Raw genomic sequence first — 16,717 nt, forward strand, 5'->3', positions numbered from 1 at the left:
ACACAGTCGTGGCCGCTCTGACGCTGAGCGAGGACGGCACCGATTCCATGGCCGCTGGCATCTGTGCGAAGTTCTGTCGGTGCAGTCGGATCAAAATGCACTAAAATAGGGGAAGTCGTGAGGGCATTATAAGCGCCGAAAAGGCAGCAGCTTGGGGTGAGCCCCATGTAAAAGCAACATCTTTTTTGAGGAGCGCAGTTAGGGGACGCGCAATGTCGGTGAAATTACGAATAAAACGTCGGAAATAGGAGCATAATCCTAAAAAACTTAGTACATCTTTGGCCGAACAAGGTACAGGAAAATGCTTCACTGCGAGAACTTTTTCAGGATCGGACTGGACACCTGTCGCGTTGACGAGATGGCCAAGTACGGTTATTTCACGGCGTCCGAAACGGCATTTTGAGGTGTTGAGTTGGAGACCGGCATTGTGGAATACCTCGAGAATGGCGAAGAGGCGCGTTGAAGATGGCTGTCAAATGTTGGCGAAAAAACAATGACATCTTCAAGGTAGCACAAGCAGGTTGACCATTTCAAGCCACGAAAAAGCGAATCCATCATGCGCTCGAATGTGGCCGGCGCATTGCGAAGGCCGAAAGGCATCACTTTAAAGTGATAGAGGCCATTGGTAGTTACGAATGCGGTTTTTTCGCGGTCCAGTGGGTCAACAGCAATCTGCCAATAACCTGAGCGAAGGTCAATAGATGAGAAATATTGGGCGCCGTGAAGACAGTCGAGCGCGTCGTCGATACGGGGCAAGGGATAGACGTCCTTTTTCGTGATCTTGTTGATGTGTCGATAATCAACTCAAAATCACCAGGTGTTGTCCTTTTTCTTGACCAGCACAACAGGAGTGGCCCAAGGACTTGAGGACGGTTCGATGATGTTCTTGGCCAGCATTTTATCGACTTCCTTTTGGATTATGGCGCGTTCTGCAGCAGAAACGCGATAAGGGCGCCGGTGAACCGGTTGAGCATCACCGGTGTGGATGGAGTGCTGAACAACTGTTGTCTGGCCTAAAGGGCGATTTTCGAGATCAAAGATATCGGAATACGACAGCAAGACCCGGCGAAGATCTTCTGCTTGCGTATGCGGGAGGTTGGCTGATATCATTTTCTTGAAATTGGCACATAGCGACGAGGTGGCTGTGAGAGAGCCGGAAACAGTTCGAGGGCCGTCGACGGCTAACACAGAAATCGCACATTCCTGCAACGACGACATGGTGGCAAGCGCGATACCAGCAGGTAGCACGTGCGTAGCACATGGGTAGAAAGACCAAAGTTCAAAAGCGGCAGGCAGGTTTTGTTGTCGCGTATGGTAACCACAGTGTGCAGGAGAATGACAGAGTGCATCAGGACCACGTCGAGGATCGGGGAAACAACGTATTCACCATCGCACACAGGAGGAGAGGGACTTAATGTGATGTACGTGGAGGCTTACGGTGGCAGGTGGTGGAACTCGACAGAACATAAGCGGCTGGGAGTGTCCGATAGTACGTGGGCGTCAAAAGGGAGTTCCAGTTGAAGGACACCTGTGGAGCAGTTGATAAGGGCTGAGTGCGTCGAGAGAAAGTCTAGGCCGAGGATCACGTCGTGGGGACACTGCGCAAGCACGGCAAACAAACCAATGGTCTGATGGCCAGCAATGCACACTCTGGCGGTGCACATACCAAGAACGGCAGACGAGCTGCCATCAGTGACCTGTACTGTGCTCTGAATTTCGGGCGTAATCACTTTGCGGAGCTGAGTACGGAGAGCAGCGCTCATTATTGAAATCTGCGCTCCGGTGTCTATGAGGGCCGTAACGGTGACGTCGTCCACTTGAATGTCCAGAAGGTTTCGGCGTGTAGGTACAGTCAACAGACGATTTGTATATCGGGTCACTGATGCAGCGTCACCTCCGGGAGCTGCACGGCTTAGTTTTCCGGAGCGTAGGTGCCAGGCCCTGCAGGGGACGATGAGGTCGCGGCGATCGAGATCGACGGCCTTGTGGGGACGGTGAGCGGCTAAACCTGGAGTGTGGAACGGCGGCATCGGAAGCATCGGAAGCATGTGGATCAGAGCGAGGGGAAAACCGTCGAATGTTGCCTCCAGGACGACGCCAAGATCCAGCGCTCCAGTTTGAAGGCGACGACCAGCTACTGCGGCAGTGACGGGCAATGTGTCCAACGCGAGAGCAGTTGAAACATATGGGTCGGTCGTCTGCCGTCCTCCAGTCAGCTGGGTTTCTGTAGCGCGAAGGGTAGACCTGGACATTTGCAGGGGTACGTTTGGATGTACGGATGGAACAGACGGCCGATGATAATCCCATGTTCGCGAACTCCTGGCGGACGACTGCTTGTATGAGTGACACGGTGGGCAGGTTGGCTGACTGAACGTCTGGAAGAGCGGCCGTAGGAGCTAGAGCTTCGAGTTCACGGCGGACAATACGCGTTACATCTTCTGACGCTGTAGCCAGTGCAGGCGTCGGTGGGTCTTCGCATGATGATGTGGCAGCAGTGTTAGGTAGCCGAAGGAACTGGCGGGTGATGCGGCGACTCTTCGCTTGTTCAAAGCGTTGGCATTCCTTAACTATGGCGTCGACCGTCATACAGTCCTTACACACCAGTAGACTAAACGCGTCGTCAGCTATTCCTTTCAAAATATGCGATATCTTGTCATCTTCGGCCATCTGTGCGTCAACTTTTCGACAAAGGCCCAGCATGTCCTGTATGTGTGAAATGTATGATTCAGTGGTCATCTCGATACGAGATCCCAACTCCTTTTTAGCGGCCTGCTGTTGGCCAAATGATCTGCCGAGCAACTCGCGCAGCTTCGCCTTGCAAGCGTCCCAACTTGTAAGATCTTCTTCATGCGTCCGGTACCACACGCGTGCCGTTCCTTTCAGATAGAATATCACGTTGGCTAACATAACCGTAGGGTCCCACCTGTTGCAGTTGCTGAGGCGTTCGTATATGTTCCCGGGTCTTGTGGGTGCAAAAGAATCACAGGAGCCGGTGGCTGCTGCACCGTCGCCACTTCACTGGTCATCGCGGAGCAACGAAGACGGCGACCGCTTCAAGTTCCGTGCTTGGTTGTCGGAGCCGGCACGTTGACAGGTTTACCCAGCACCTCCACCAAAAGATGTTACGGGAATAACGTTTATTTAGGGAGTATTGCTATATCCAAGGTTTGGACAAGCAGCGGCGATGGATGCAAGGCTGTCGCGCGCCTCTGGCCACTTCGTCGCCGTCGTCTTCGTCCCACCAACAGTAGCAGCCCCTTCACTGTCTCGTGGCAATATCAAAGACATGGGACCCCTCCCGCGTTCGCTTGCGTAGAAATTAAGTAAAAATATATTCAGGAGTACATAAGCAACAGCTTTATTCATTATGCGAAACACGTTGGGTAGAGCGTCACGAGGCTGTGCAAACGTTCGTGGAGCTTTTCAATCTGATTGTTTCAGCCCTTGAAACTCTTCAGGATGGAGCTCCCGGTGGCACATCGGCAAAAGCACACCAATTGCTCACTTGTGTTTTTACTTCCACTTTCATTGTCGGTGTACACATCGCCGCCAAAGTACTCTCGTTAACGCTTCCGCTTTCGAGATTGCTTCAGTCTAGCTCACTTGACCTGGCCGCTGCCTTCATGTATGTCAACGACGGTGAGTCTGCGGTGCTCCAGATGCGGGAGTCTGGCTTTAATGACATATTCAATGCCTCTGTAAAGGCTGCCGAGGCCGCAGATGTTGAAATGAGAATGCCGCGGGTCACAGGTAGGCAGCTTCATCGCCATAACGTGCCAGTGGCTAGCATTGAAGAGCACTTCAGGCTTTAGGTGTTTCTGCCTTTTCTGGACTACCTAATAAGCCAGTTGAATGAGTGGTTTAAAAGGCATTGGCACACCTTGAAGATGCCTTCTTCCCTTCTACCACAGGATATACCCGAAGCTGCTACTCTTCCCATTGCCGAGGAGTTTGGAACTTTGTACTCAAACGTAATCTCAGCTTCGGAACTGCAAGGGGAGTTGGCAGTGTGGGCTGCGAAATGGAAGAGCGAGAAGTGAGAAACGCCCAAAATGCCTGAAATGCAAGCGGTTCCCAATTGCCCGGATGTATTCTTCACAAACATGCACCGTCGTTTAAAAATTCTGGCTACTCTGCCCATGAGCACAGCTGAAGCAGACCGCTCTTTTTCATCGCTGAGTCACCTAAAGAAATACCTGAGAGCTTCAACAACAAATGAAAGATTGGTTGCCATCGCTCTTCTAAACATCCACCGTGAAATTCAAGTCCGCCCAGAAGACGTTCTCTCTGTTCTCTACCGGGAACGTAGACGGCTTCAGCTGAATGTGTAGCGTGAACCACAGGCACCTGCTGAAAATCAAGCAAGAAAGTTAAGTGAAGTTATTCCGGGATTTAGATTTTTCAAACAGCCGTAAAAACACAGTTCTTAATTGGTAATTGTTGGTGTTTAATGTCCCAAAACCACGATATGATTATGAGAGACGCCTTAGTGGAGGGCTCCGGAAATTTCGACCACTGTTGGGACTTGGGGTAGCGTTTGTGCGCTGATCCTTCATCCAAAGGGATGAGTACGTCCGGGAGTATGAGCGATAGAAAAAAGGGTTTATGGTACATATTTACAGTGGCTTCAAATATGGAAGCCCACTCCATGGCTGAGCACTGTGAAAGTCTCAGCTCACTACATGTCTGAGCACACATGAGAACATGTCAGGACACACCACTGCACCCAAGGTGTCGGCTTATAAAGCAGTCGTCTTCCCCAGTTGACCCGACTCGGGAATGTGATGACCTTGGTGCAACCAATCAGAGGAGTCGTGTTGTTCACAGAACTCGCCTCTGTTGTCCAACTTCCGAAGCAAGGACGAGGCCATCTGGAACAGGGAGTTCACACTCCTTCCAGGAAATTCATCGACTTGGTTTCTTGCTTTCCGTGATGGTCATCTTGCCAGGGTCGGGAAAGTGACCTTCACGCTGGTGCCCGCTTCCGTGAAGGGTGGTGGTTGTGGTTGCTTCTAAGTGAGCGTCTTTGTCATCGCGTTACAGCTGATGTCGGGCCGGGTCGCCAGGTAGGCGGCCGCTGATGAAAGGGGTGGCATCGGGGAAGCACCCAAAGGATGCGCACTGCCGATTTTGAGACAGTGCCCGCCACCGTCGGTGTCGGGCACCGTCTCCGTCTGGGCGACGCTGATGAAAGGGGGCTGCCTCGATGGAAACAACCTAAGTATGCGCCCTGCCGATTCGGGACGCAACACCACCTGGGGTCTTTAACGTGCACTTAAATCTATGTAAACGAGCCTCGAGCATTTTCGCCCCCATCTAAAATGCGGCCGCTGCATTTGTTGCTTCATTTGTTGCGCATTCTCGCCCAAAACTCACAGAGTGCCAAAGCCTTGACAAACATAGCGACACGTTTTTCCGTATACAGGCATTATTCACTGTAAATTACCAACCCAAACGGAAACGCCCAGGAATGAAATTGTGATAGTAACACCGGTTTCTTGAATCATGTCAGCACGAAGCGACGAGAGAAAAGGGTGGGTAAGGGGGGGGGGGGTGCAAAAAATTTCGGGGGAGGGGGGGTTTGAACCCCCCCAATCCCCTCTCTGGCAATGCCCCTGACGAACACTGAGGCAGACATAAGTGGATCACAGAGCATGATCGTGCACTTTAACAGGGTACAAAATGACAGTTTCGTTCTCAGCGTGTGCGACTGCACAGCATGGGAACAAGCAGAAGAAACGGAAGTACATCTCTCTTGTGATGCGAAGTAGAACAAGAACATGCCGACATCCAGTTTGGGTGTTTTATTATTTCTCTAAACTTTAATTCGTCTATAGAAGCAACAGATTACACAAATAACAGATGTTGCCTTGAATAATGCTTGAAGTGTCAGGTGTCACTATGAGCGACGTCATAGCATAGACATGTGCATAGGTGCACTTGCTGATATATGTCATTCCCCCGTCTTGGAGCGTGGCGCCTGCAAAGAGAAGGGAAAACCACGTTTAGTTTGAAATATCAGATCTTTCTGCGGCGCGTAGCAATGTCATTCTTAGCAGATGCGGACTCTGCCACTTTGTTTCGGTTGGACGCTAGCGCTGTTTTTGCTCTTTTGCGTCGCACATTTGCGGCGCTCCTCGCTCACTGACCTCTGAAAGTTGTCTGAATTAACCGACGTGCGGCCAAATTTGTCCGAAGTAACGAGAGTTTGATTGCATTGAATAATGCATACGCCTGCCGAGACCAGAGGATGAGTTCGAATTATCCGATTTCTCGAAATAACAAGGTTTTACTGTATACAGATATTCTGTACTGATAGAAGAGGTCTTGGTATAAAAACAAATGAGAGTTGCGTTTGTTAGTCGGGGTGGGCCTTTCTTTTTATAGTTAGCTGATACTTGTGATAAGGTCGTCCTTGTCCGGTGGCTGGTGCTTGTTTGTGGTTGCAGTACGCAGTGTTTGAGGTAAAGCCCAGGCTTGGGAACACAGCAGACACCTGCCTCCTGTGGAAATTCTCAAACCCAGTGAAACGTGAAAAGTGAATAACAACCAATCAGACCAAGTTGAGTTCCTTCCAGCAGGTTTCTGAAATTTAGCAAGGGTTTTCTTTTGGCAAAGTCAGTTGTATTAGTGTAAATGCATCCCTTGGAAATGAATTGAACCAGTTGTAATGGAATTTAGCTGTGTGCACAGTGTTGGAAAGCAAACTAGCGGTGCTGTGCCCAAAATGCCTGAAATGCAAGCGGTTCCCAATTGCCCGGATGTATTCTTCACAAACATGCACCGTCGTTTAAAAATTCTGGCTACTCTGCCCATGAGCACAGCTGAAGCAGACCGCTCTTTTTCATCGCTGAGTCACCTAAAGAAATACCTGAGAGCTTCAACAACAAATGAAAGATTGGTTGCCATCGCTCTTCTAAACATCCACCGTGAAATTCAAGTCCGCCCAGAAGACGTTCTCTCTGTTCTCTACCGGGAACGTAGACGGCTTCAGCTGAATGTGTAGCGTGAACCACAGGCACCTGCTGAAAATCAAGCAAGAAAGTTAAGTGAAGTTATTCCGGGATTTAGATTTTTCAAACAGCCGTAAAAACACAGTTCTTAATTGGTAATTGTTGGTGTTTAATGTCCCAAAACCACGATATGATTATGAGAGACGCCTTAGTGGAGGGCTCCGGAAATTTCGACCACTGTTGGGACTTGGGGTAGCGTTTGTGCGCTGATCCTTCATCCAAAGGGATGAGTACGTCCGGGAGTATGAGCGATAGAAAAAAGGGTTTATGGTACATATTTACAGTGGCTTCAAATATGGAAGCCCACTCCATGGCTGAGCACTGTGAAAGTCTCAGCTCACTACATGTCTGAGCACACATGAGAACATGTCAGGACACACCACTGCACCCAAGGTGTCGGCTTATAAAGCAGTCGTCTTCCCCAGTTGACCCGACTCGGGAATGTGATGACCTTGGTGCAACCAATCAGAGGAGTCGTGTTGTTCACAGAACTCGCCTCTGTTGTCCAACTTCCGAAGCAAGGACGAGGCCATCTGGAACAGGGAGTTCACACTCCTTCCAGGAAATTCATCGACTTGGTTTCTTGCTTTCCGTGATGGTCATCTTGCCAGGGTCGGGAAAGTGACCTTCACGCTGGTGCCCGCTTCCGTGAAGGGTGGTGGTTGTGGTTGCTTCTAAGTGAGCGTCTTTGTCATCGCGTTACAGCTGATGTCGGGCCGGGTCGCCAGGTAGGCGGCCGCTGATGAAAGGGGTGGCATCGGGGAAGCACCCAAAGGATGCGCACTGCCGATTTTGAGACAGTGCCCGCCACCGTCGGTGTCGGGCACCGTCTCCGTCTGGGCGACGCTGATGAAAGGGGGCTGCCTCGATGGAAACAACCTAAGTATGCGCCCTGCCGATTCGGGACGCAACACCACCTGGGGTCTTTAACGTGCACTTAAATCTATGTAAACGAGCCTCGAGCATTTTCGCCCCCATCTAAAATGCGGCCGCTGCATTTGTTGCTTCATTTGTTGCGCATTCTCGCCCAAAACTCACAGAGTGCCAAAGCCTTGACAAACATAGCGACACGTTTTTCCGTATACAGGCATTATTCACTGTAAATTACCAACCCAAACGGAAACGCCCAGGAATGAAATTGTGATAGTAACACCGGTTTCTTGAATCATGTCAGCACGAAGCGACGAGAGAAAAGGGTGGGTAAGGGGGGGGGGGTGCAAAAAATTTCGGGGGAGGGGGGGTTTGAACCCCCCCAATCCCCTCTCTGGCAATGCCCCTGACGAACACTGAGGCAGACATAAGTGGATCACAGAGCATGATCGTGCACTTTAACAGGGTACAAAATGACAGTTTCGTTCTCAGCGTGTGCGACTGCACAGCATGGGAACAAGCAGAAGAGACGGAAGTACATCTCTCTTGTGATGCGAAGTAGAACAAGAACATGCCGACATCCAGTTTGGGTGTTTTATTATTTCTCTAAACTTTAATTCGTCTATAGAAGCAACAGATTACACAAATAACAGATGTTGCCTTGAATAATGCTTGAAGTGTCAGGTGTCACTATGAGCGACGTCATAGCATAGACATGTGCATAGGTGCACTTGCTGATATATGTCATTCCCCCGTCTTGGAGCGTGGCGCCTGCAAAGAGAAGGGAAAACCACGTTTAGTTTGAAATATCAGATCTTTCTGCGGCGCGTAGCAATGTCATTCTTAGCAGATGCGGACTCTGCCACTTTGTTTCGGTTGGACGCTAGCGCTGTTTTTGCTCTTTTGCGTCGCACATTTGCGGCGCTCCTCGCTCACTGACCTCTGAAAGTTGTCTGAATTAACCGACGTGCGGCCAAATTTGTCCGAAGTAACGAGAGTTTGATTGCATTGAATAATGCATACGCCTGCCGAGACCAGAGGATGAGTTCGAATTATCCGATTTCTCGAAATAACAAGGTTTTACTGTATACAGATATTCTGTACTGATAGAAGAGGTCTTGGTATAAAAACAAATGAGAGTTGCGTTTGTTAGTCGGGGTGGGCCTTTCTTTTTATAGTTAGCTGATACTTGTGATAAGGTCGTCCTTGTCCGGTGGCTGGTGCTTGTTTGTGGTTGCAGTACGCAGTGTTTGAGGTAAAGCCCAGGCTTGGGAACACAGCAGACACCTGCCTCCTGTGGAAATTCTCAAACCCAGTGAAACGTGAAAAGTGAATAACAACCAATCAGACCAAGTTGAGTTCCTTCCAGCAGGTTTCTGAAATTTAGCAAGGGTTTTCTTTTGGCAAAGTCAGTTGTATTAGTGTAAATGCATCCCTTGGAAATGAATTGAACCAGTTGTAATGGAATTTAGCTGTGTGCACAGTGTTGGAAAGCAAACTAGCGGTGCTGTGCCCAGGTCGAACGCTCCAAAGCTGGAACAAGCATTGTTTGCAGTTGCTTCTAAATTTCTTGCGAGCAAATAAACTGGCAACTCACCGCGTTGAATGAGAAAACAGCATCTTCAGCTTGTACCGCTAAACTAAAGCATGCTATGAAAACAATATGTCGCTTCGCGGCATAACATGTGTCATGATCAACTTCAGACCTTCCGAGGTAGTTATCGTTCCTGCTGCTTAAGGGTACGGCCACGCTAGCGGCAAAAACACGCGGCAAAAACGCGTGTCATGCTGCGCGCGGCAAAAGCGGCAGGAATTGGGGGTTTTGCAGCGTGCCGCGCGAAATGGGTTCGAGCCCCATTGCTGCAGCAAATGCCACGTGCTGCGAGATGATGAATCAATCAAGAGCGACGAGGTTGATGCCACGGAGCCATCACAACCGGACTGCCGCCAGTCTGCGCCAGGTTTTCAATCGACGATTGCCATCTCTCGCATGAAACAACGAGCGCTCGCGGTGTTGCTCGCGTGTTCGGGGAGCGCGGGACATCTTATCGAACTGCCGCGCGGCGAGACGCGCTTGCCACGGTGGCCTCGCAGCAAGGCGCTGACGTGCGGCAATTTGCCACCCGCGGCATGACGCGCGCATTTTTTGCCGCTAGCCTGGCCGTACCCTAAAGCATTAATAACACTAATGCTGGGCAGAAAACTATAAATGAACAAAAACCAGGGGAAGCTTAAGTGTATGTCACTATAATTTATCAAAGCGCCTGCCTGAAGAAAGTACACTCCACGATTTGAAATGCCAGCAAAATATTTAATATAAACAAAAAGAAAGCAATGATCTACTCACCGGGAAAAAAGTCAACCTGAGTGAAATGTTTCGAACAAACCGGTGTAGTATCAGTCACCTTTTCCCAATGCAGAAGTTTCTTATCCAAGTTGCTCTCCGATGCGTGTCATCTGCTTCTTTCTAGAAACAATGAAATCATACATTATTGTCTTTCCACCGCGATGACATGCATAATAGTACACAACAAAAATTTTTAAAATCTGGCTTTTTTAGATTTTCGGGCTTGTGCGTTGTGGCATCAGGACGATTTGAGAACTACGAGGCATTCAGCGCATGCCGTGATAGGACACCCTCTTTTGCTTCAAATCTGAACCTGGATCGGCTGTTTCTCGGCGCGGTCGCTAGGTAGCGAGCATTTACTTGAAGTTGTGAGTAGTGGCACAGCGCATATTCAGCAGGCTGGTCTACTTTCGCGATGCATTCATTTCTATCTTATCTTCAATAAAAATGAACAACAGTCACTTCAACCCGCGCGCCGCACACCGTGCGCACGCGTCCGATCGAGCGGCGCAGGCCTTTAGGTTTAGCATTGCGATCAGTATGTCAAAGATCATTCCTCAGCATGAGGGACTTGCGACATTCACGTGCAATTTGTTCGACGCAACCTTGGAGGCGCAATTTGGTAAATTCCCACTTTTCATGATCTCGCGAAACTGTCCAAGATGTGCGGAGGTCTCAGATAAGCTTCAAATAGGCATATTTCATATCTCGAGTTATCGATATTGCCCGCGATAGTTATCGATCTAAGTATTTTGCAATCCTCTTCAAGTTCGATATATCCAGGATTGACTGCATCGGCTTAGAGAGAAAGAGAAGAGACTCATATGCACAATGCGCCATTGAAGCAGACTCGGCACCTGTTGGGTGTTGTGTCTGGGCTGAACTGGGCCGACCCCAAGGGCAATGAAATCACGGCGGCCGCATTTCGATGGGGGCTAAATGTGAAAACACCCGTGTACTTAGATTTAGGTGCACGTTAAAGAACCCGAGGTGGTCCAAATTTTCAGAGTCCCCCACTACGGCGTGCCTCATAATAAGATCATGGTTTTGGCACGTAAAACCCCATATTAAAAAAAAAATTTAAAAGGGCAATGCAATGTCCCATGGCATCTCAAAGCGCTAACTGCTACTACAGAAGTAAGGAGGAAACTGGTGCACACTCACTTTTGTAATTTTTGCTATGGGACACAACACACCTGGCAGGCATCTCAAAGCGCTAGCTTCTGCGAGAGAACTGGTAATGTTGTCGCCTTTTTTACTTGTATAAGTCCACCATATTTACTTGTATAAAGGCTAGCACTTTTCTTTGTAATAGTGTGTGGGCCTTAAATGAGGCAGACCTCATCAACTATAATCTACTACGAGGCCATATAACATAATATGCCTTGTTTGTTTTAATGCTAAGTATTATTAGCATCACTCCCTAGGTTTTTTTGTAGGTCCAGCCTCGATTTGTAGGTCCGGCCTCGATTTGTAGGTCCGGCCTCGATTTGTAGGTCCGGCCTCGATTTGTAGGTCCAGCCTCGATTGTAGGTCTAGCCTCGTAGCTTCGATCTCAGCCTCAATTTACGTTTCCTTTGGTGGGTTTAGTACACAGTTCTCTGCCCTAGGAGAACTAGCCCGGGGAACACACTTCGTCTCGTGCTGCTCACTGAAGCCTCGAACTGTCCAATTCTAACTTTCACCTAGCTGCATATTTACCATGTTGTTCTGCACATGCAATCATGTAGAGCTTGACAGCTACAGCATACACCATCAGGTGCGTCCAGATCATCACCAGCAGAACCTGCCTGAAAGCATAATGCAGCTAATCAACACACTGCAGCACAGCCAATGCCGTTAAAGCGTGCTGGAACTATGTCGCAGGATATGGCGATAATGATTATGGTGGTGATGCCATTGTCGGCAGTACAGTAACTAGTGCCATCTAGTATAACTGCTTATGCAAACTAAACCGCACAGGGGTATGCACATAATGCTTGGTTAAACTTTTTGTTCGAAATTTTTGTGTCCCAAAGTGTGGGTGCGGCCCTTACGCGAGCAAATACAGTGTTCTGTTGTGCTATGCATGATGCTTCTGTGGCCTAATGGGTAGAGTACCAGGCTGCAGTGGGGAACTGTGCTCTAAAGCCGTCATTGGACATGTAAATTGAGACTGAGGTGAATGCCACCTGGCTGTATGTATAAAGAAACCTGGAGATCGATCCTAACAATACTTAAGATTAAAATGAACAGGGCTGATTATGTCAAGAAGTGACTGGCACTGAGCTAGTGGTTGAGGCATGGCTAAAAATTTTCATTGACTTTATCATTGTTGGGTAGCAACAGGACAAGATTGGGTGGTTTAAGTAAGTACATTGGTAAGTTCAAGAAAAATGGGAAATCTGTAGAAGAATGATATCATGGTATACATATACATTGCCTTAACAGTGGAATATTGTCAAGCCTCCTACCAATTGTGAGAAAAAGTCTAATAACTGCTATATCAAGGTACATTAGAACTGATGTTTCTGAATGACCATTGTATAAAAAACTTATATTTATATTGGGTAATTGTGTTTTGATGGCACTCATGCACTTTTTCATCTTGCATATCTAGGTTCACCTGGCACTGCATATGTTTGGTTATTTTGTTAATAACTGAATGTGTTAAAGAAAGGTTACGTGAAGCATCACATCGAGTTCTGCTAAGTCGTAGTTGTCTTTGCAACAGGAGTTGGATTTCCCAAATGCATGAAGATACTGTTCTTACAGTAAAAGTTGTCCTTTTTCAGCTTCAGCACCGAAAAAGGGTACAGATGGTGAAGATGATTCAGTGGCCTCCGACTCCCTGCCTGAAGAGGTCCTTGTGATACCGATGCCAGACTTCACACTGGAGTGTCCTGGCATGCTTAGTGAAGAAAAGGTGAAGCTTACAAAATTGAAAGTTTTCTTCGTGGTTTGTACAAGAACTGATATCTGCAATTAATTCACAAGAGGCATGCAGTGGCCAAGGTGGGGTGGAAGGGAGTTACTTTTCTTGCAGTGGCAAGTGCTGCAAAGTCAAAGCTGTGAACATGGATATGGCAAAGCATTACTGTTTTACTGTCATGCATTACTGTCTCTTTTCAGTCCTTTGTAAATGGGCACAAGCATAATGCACCTGTGTTGAACTGCATGTGCCAAGGACTTCGACGTATTGAGTGCAAGACAGTAGGGAGTTTTAGTATAGCGGAAAACACTTACGTTAGCGTTAGCGTGTGACGCAATGCTAACGCAAAGAAAGGCTGCACTGCGCGGTACAAGGTAGTGTTTTAGAATAGCGGAATGGATCAATACGCTAACTGCTAACACACTCGGGCGCCATCTGTAGGCGGATACAGCAAACATGAGCAAACCCTCTCGTTGAACCTACTCCACCACTAATCGAGAACGTATATCGAAAACAACGGCCATTTGTTACCTGTACGCCGCTGTCGAAGCATGATCACACAAATCTAAAGCAAACACGAACATTAGAAAGAAACGAATGAGCCGAACAGTGCAGGCCGACGACTCGATAGATCCGAAGTGGACGGCTCTCGCTTCAACAGGCGCCACCATCTTGCCCTACGTACGGAATCTCTTGCGTATGTTAGCGTTGAACGCTATATTCCTGAAATAGCGTAAGTACGTAGCGGTTCTGGCTACGTTTACGTTCTGCGCCTGTGCAATTTGCAGCATGCAACGCTAACGCTAAATCCTTGCGTTTGCTGTTTCCACTATACTAAAACTCCCTAGTGCCATGCTCCTGTAAGGTCAGTTTCTCCCATTTCCTCAAAACTTTCCAACTTGCTGGTGCTGCCTCAAGTGACTGTGACCACTTCTTATTTTGGAAGACTTGTGTGAGAGAGCATTCTATGACTTGTCTATCTGGGATATAGGATTACATCTGCAATTAAGTGATTGAAAGTAGCTCTCAGCTGTGGTGTAAATGTAATTGCTTAGCTGCAAAATTTAGAGGTGTGCAAATATTAGAAAGTTTTTAACACCTGTCAAACATTGTATTTCTAATATTTGTGTTCAATTTGAAACTTCCTAGTCCAATACATGTTCCACAAGAAAGTGTGCATGACATACAATCTTTTCACTTAGCGGCTTTGGGCATGGGATGCTGAACAGGAAATGTGTGGCCACCAGGTGGTCTTCTGTAAAATAGAGGTTCCCAAACGTGTTCTGCAAACAGCGTTTTATGGGTCCACAAGCTGCCAATTTGCATTAGTTTGGATTTAACAAAACCACTGCGTGCTACATTGGAAAGACCACCACAGCAGTGGCATGTGACATTGCTGTGTGATTTATGGGCCTGTTTCAGTATTTCTCGTATGATGGTCTGTAACACGTGAGCGGGAATGGACTCAGATTTTCTGCAAGCTGCGAGCTACTTGAATATGTCAGCATCCGACTTATTACCAATGTACAATGATGGGCTGTTGAAGAGGTATATTGTGATGTACACGAGGGGCTTGGCTTGTTCACACATTATTTGCGGTACAGGTGCGATGGTGCATAGCCATATTGGCTAGTTTACTTTTATACTCCGTCCATTTCTATTTTAACGGGAATAAAAATGGTCAACAAGCACTTCAGCGCACCCGAGGTACACTGCAGTCCACACTGCCAAGCGATGCAGACTATTAGGGTCACCATAGCGATCAGTATATTGAATAGCATTCCGCAGTGCGAGTGGCGTGCAAGGTTTCTGGGTACAAAATAAAATAAATAAGCTACTTCTGTGTTTTGAATATGGCCTTGGAGGAACAAATTGGTAAGTTACTGCTAGTCAGAATCTCAAGAAACAGTCCGAGTCATGCATATTTTTCAAATATGCTTCAGATAGGCATATTTGATAGTTTGAATTATTGATATATTGAACGGTTTTTCAATCCCCTTGAAGTTCAATATATCCAGGATCAGCTGTAATCTAGCCATGAAAATCCTCGATGAAGCCAGTTACTTTAATGCTGGTAGCACTTTGTCTCTATCTAGATGCCTTCATGGTTGAGCTGTGACATGTAGTAGCCATTGACAATTGGACAATTGTGTGCCCACGTCTTTTTTTTGTGTTTTCTTTTGTGAAAAGCAGTGCAATAAACCAGAATAATTCTTTGCACAACTGGTAACCGTGCTGTGCACCAGCTCCATATTTTACACCAATGCCGCACATAATCAAGTGGCAGTCAAGTGTTTAGAGATGGGCAGTGAGCTAAACGTTAGGTTGGTCACAAACACAGTTACCTACCTTGACCATAGGACACTACAGTGATTGTGTACAGACAGTGTGCTTTGTGATAGCCTCTATTGTTAATTTTACGCTGGCCAGTTCTTTGTTAATGTGAGCATTTGCATTACAGGCCTGGTAATCTGTGTTTCTTGATAACTGTTGAAACAAAGGTTTAGTCAAAGGGACCTCGTTTGTTGTGTCTTGGTAACCATGTAGTCACTTAAGGGCAAAATTTAGCTGCTGTTGAGTTTATTTCGCACGTTTTTTGAAAACAAGTTTTGTTGTGTTCAGTAAGCTTTTTATTGCGATAGCAATTATATGGACAGTCCAAGCGCATTTGTGCCGCCAGTGTCGCTGTGAGGTTCCTTATAAAGTCCAATGGCGATAAAATCATCGCCGCGCACCATGCGCTGTGTGTAGAGTGGAAACGTACAAGGGTGAGCCGGCAATCGCGGCTTAATGTAGCGCAAGCGAGGGAGGAAGGCAGGCCGGAAGCGCGCGGTCGTCTTGCAAGCGGGCGAGGCGATGGAGAGGGAGGGGGAGAGGGGGGTGCATTCTGTTTCGTCGGCTGCTGCTCACGGCCGCGCGGGTGCTGTATCTTGAAAGCAATTTGGGATGCGGCTGAAGTGCGCGCCCAGGGGGGCCGGTGGCTTCGTATGTGCTGTGCTTTCGACGTTTAGTTCGCGCTGAAGCGAGGCGAGAGACAGCGCGAAGGTCAATTTGCCCGCTGCTGCTGGCGCGCTTTCTCACTTTGGCGTTTTCACAGCGACTTTCTGCGGTCATCGAGCGAGATGTGTTCATGTTTACCTGTACGCGCGTGACACCGTGCTCATCTATTTAGTTAGTAAGCGAATGTTTACAACTTTATACTGCCAATTAAACTACTATCCTTGCTTCGTATACTTCTCTACTAATTTGCTATCGCAATCGATGCTTCGCCTTTCAGGTGAAACTGCGACTATTTAAGAATTAAAGCACCATTTTTAAAACATTTTTTATGGTATGCAGGTTTGCAGGTTCATAGCTGTGAATCAATATGAACTTAAAAGTTAGCACCCCTATCCGTCTCTGTCTTCGTGAAAGCAATGGTAACAATAAATATTTGGTCAACTTACAGCAGCCCAGAGTTGGGTTGCTGTAAACATTTTCAGCCCCTTCTCAAGGCAATGCTTCCGGCAATGCTTCCAATTAATTTTTTTAATTCCTGGCGATAGGACCTGCTTATGAGTATCATGATGCAAGACC

At 47.7% G+C, this 16,717-nt stretch overlaps 2 protein-coding genes across 3 annotated transcripts in view; one reads left to right on the plus strand and one right to left on the minus strand.

Annotated features, from left to right (window-relative positions):
• Positions 1-16,717, minus strand: part of LOC119436688 (60S ribosomal protein L28) — a 420,941-nt gene that overhangs the window by 258,722 nt on the left and 145,502 nt on the right. The gene's annotated exons all lie outside the window — the stretch shown is intronic.
• Positions 1-16,717, plus strand: part of LOC119436691 (GTPase-activating protein and VPS9 domain-containing protein 1) — a 261,172-nt gene that overhangs the window by 71,511 nt on the left and 172,944 nt on the right. For both annotated transcript variants that reach the window (XM_037703656.2, XM_049659648.1), the window contains exon 7: positions 13,005-13,135. In XM_037703656.2, coding sequence (XP_037559584.1) covers positions 13,005-13,135 — 131 coding nt within the window. The remainder of the gene's footprint in view (positions 1-13,004; positions 13,136-16,717) is intronic.

This window comes from Dermacentor silvarum, chromosome 1, assembly GCF_013339745.2.
Source record: "Dermacentor silvarum isolate Dsil-2018 chromosome 1, BIME_Dsil_1.4, whole genome shotgun sequence".
NCBI classification, from domain to species: domain Eukaryota; kingdom Metazoa; phylum Arthropoda; class Arachnida; order Ixodida; family Ixodidae; genus Dermacentor; species Dermacentor silvarum.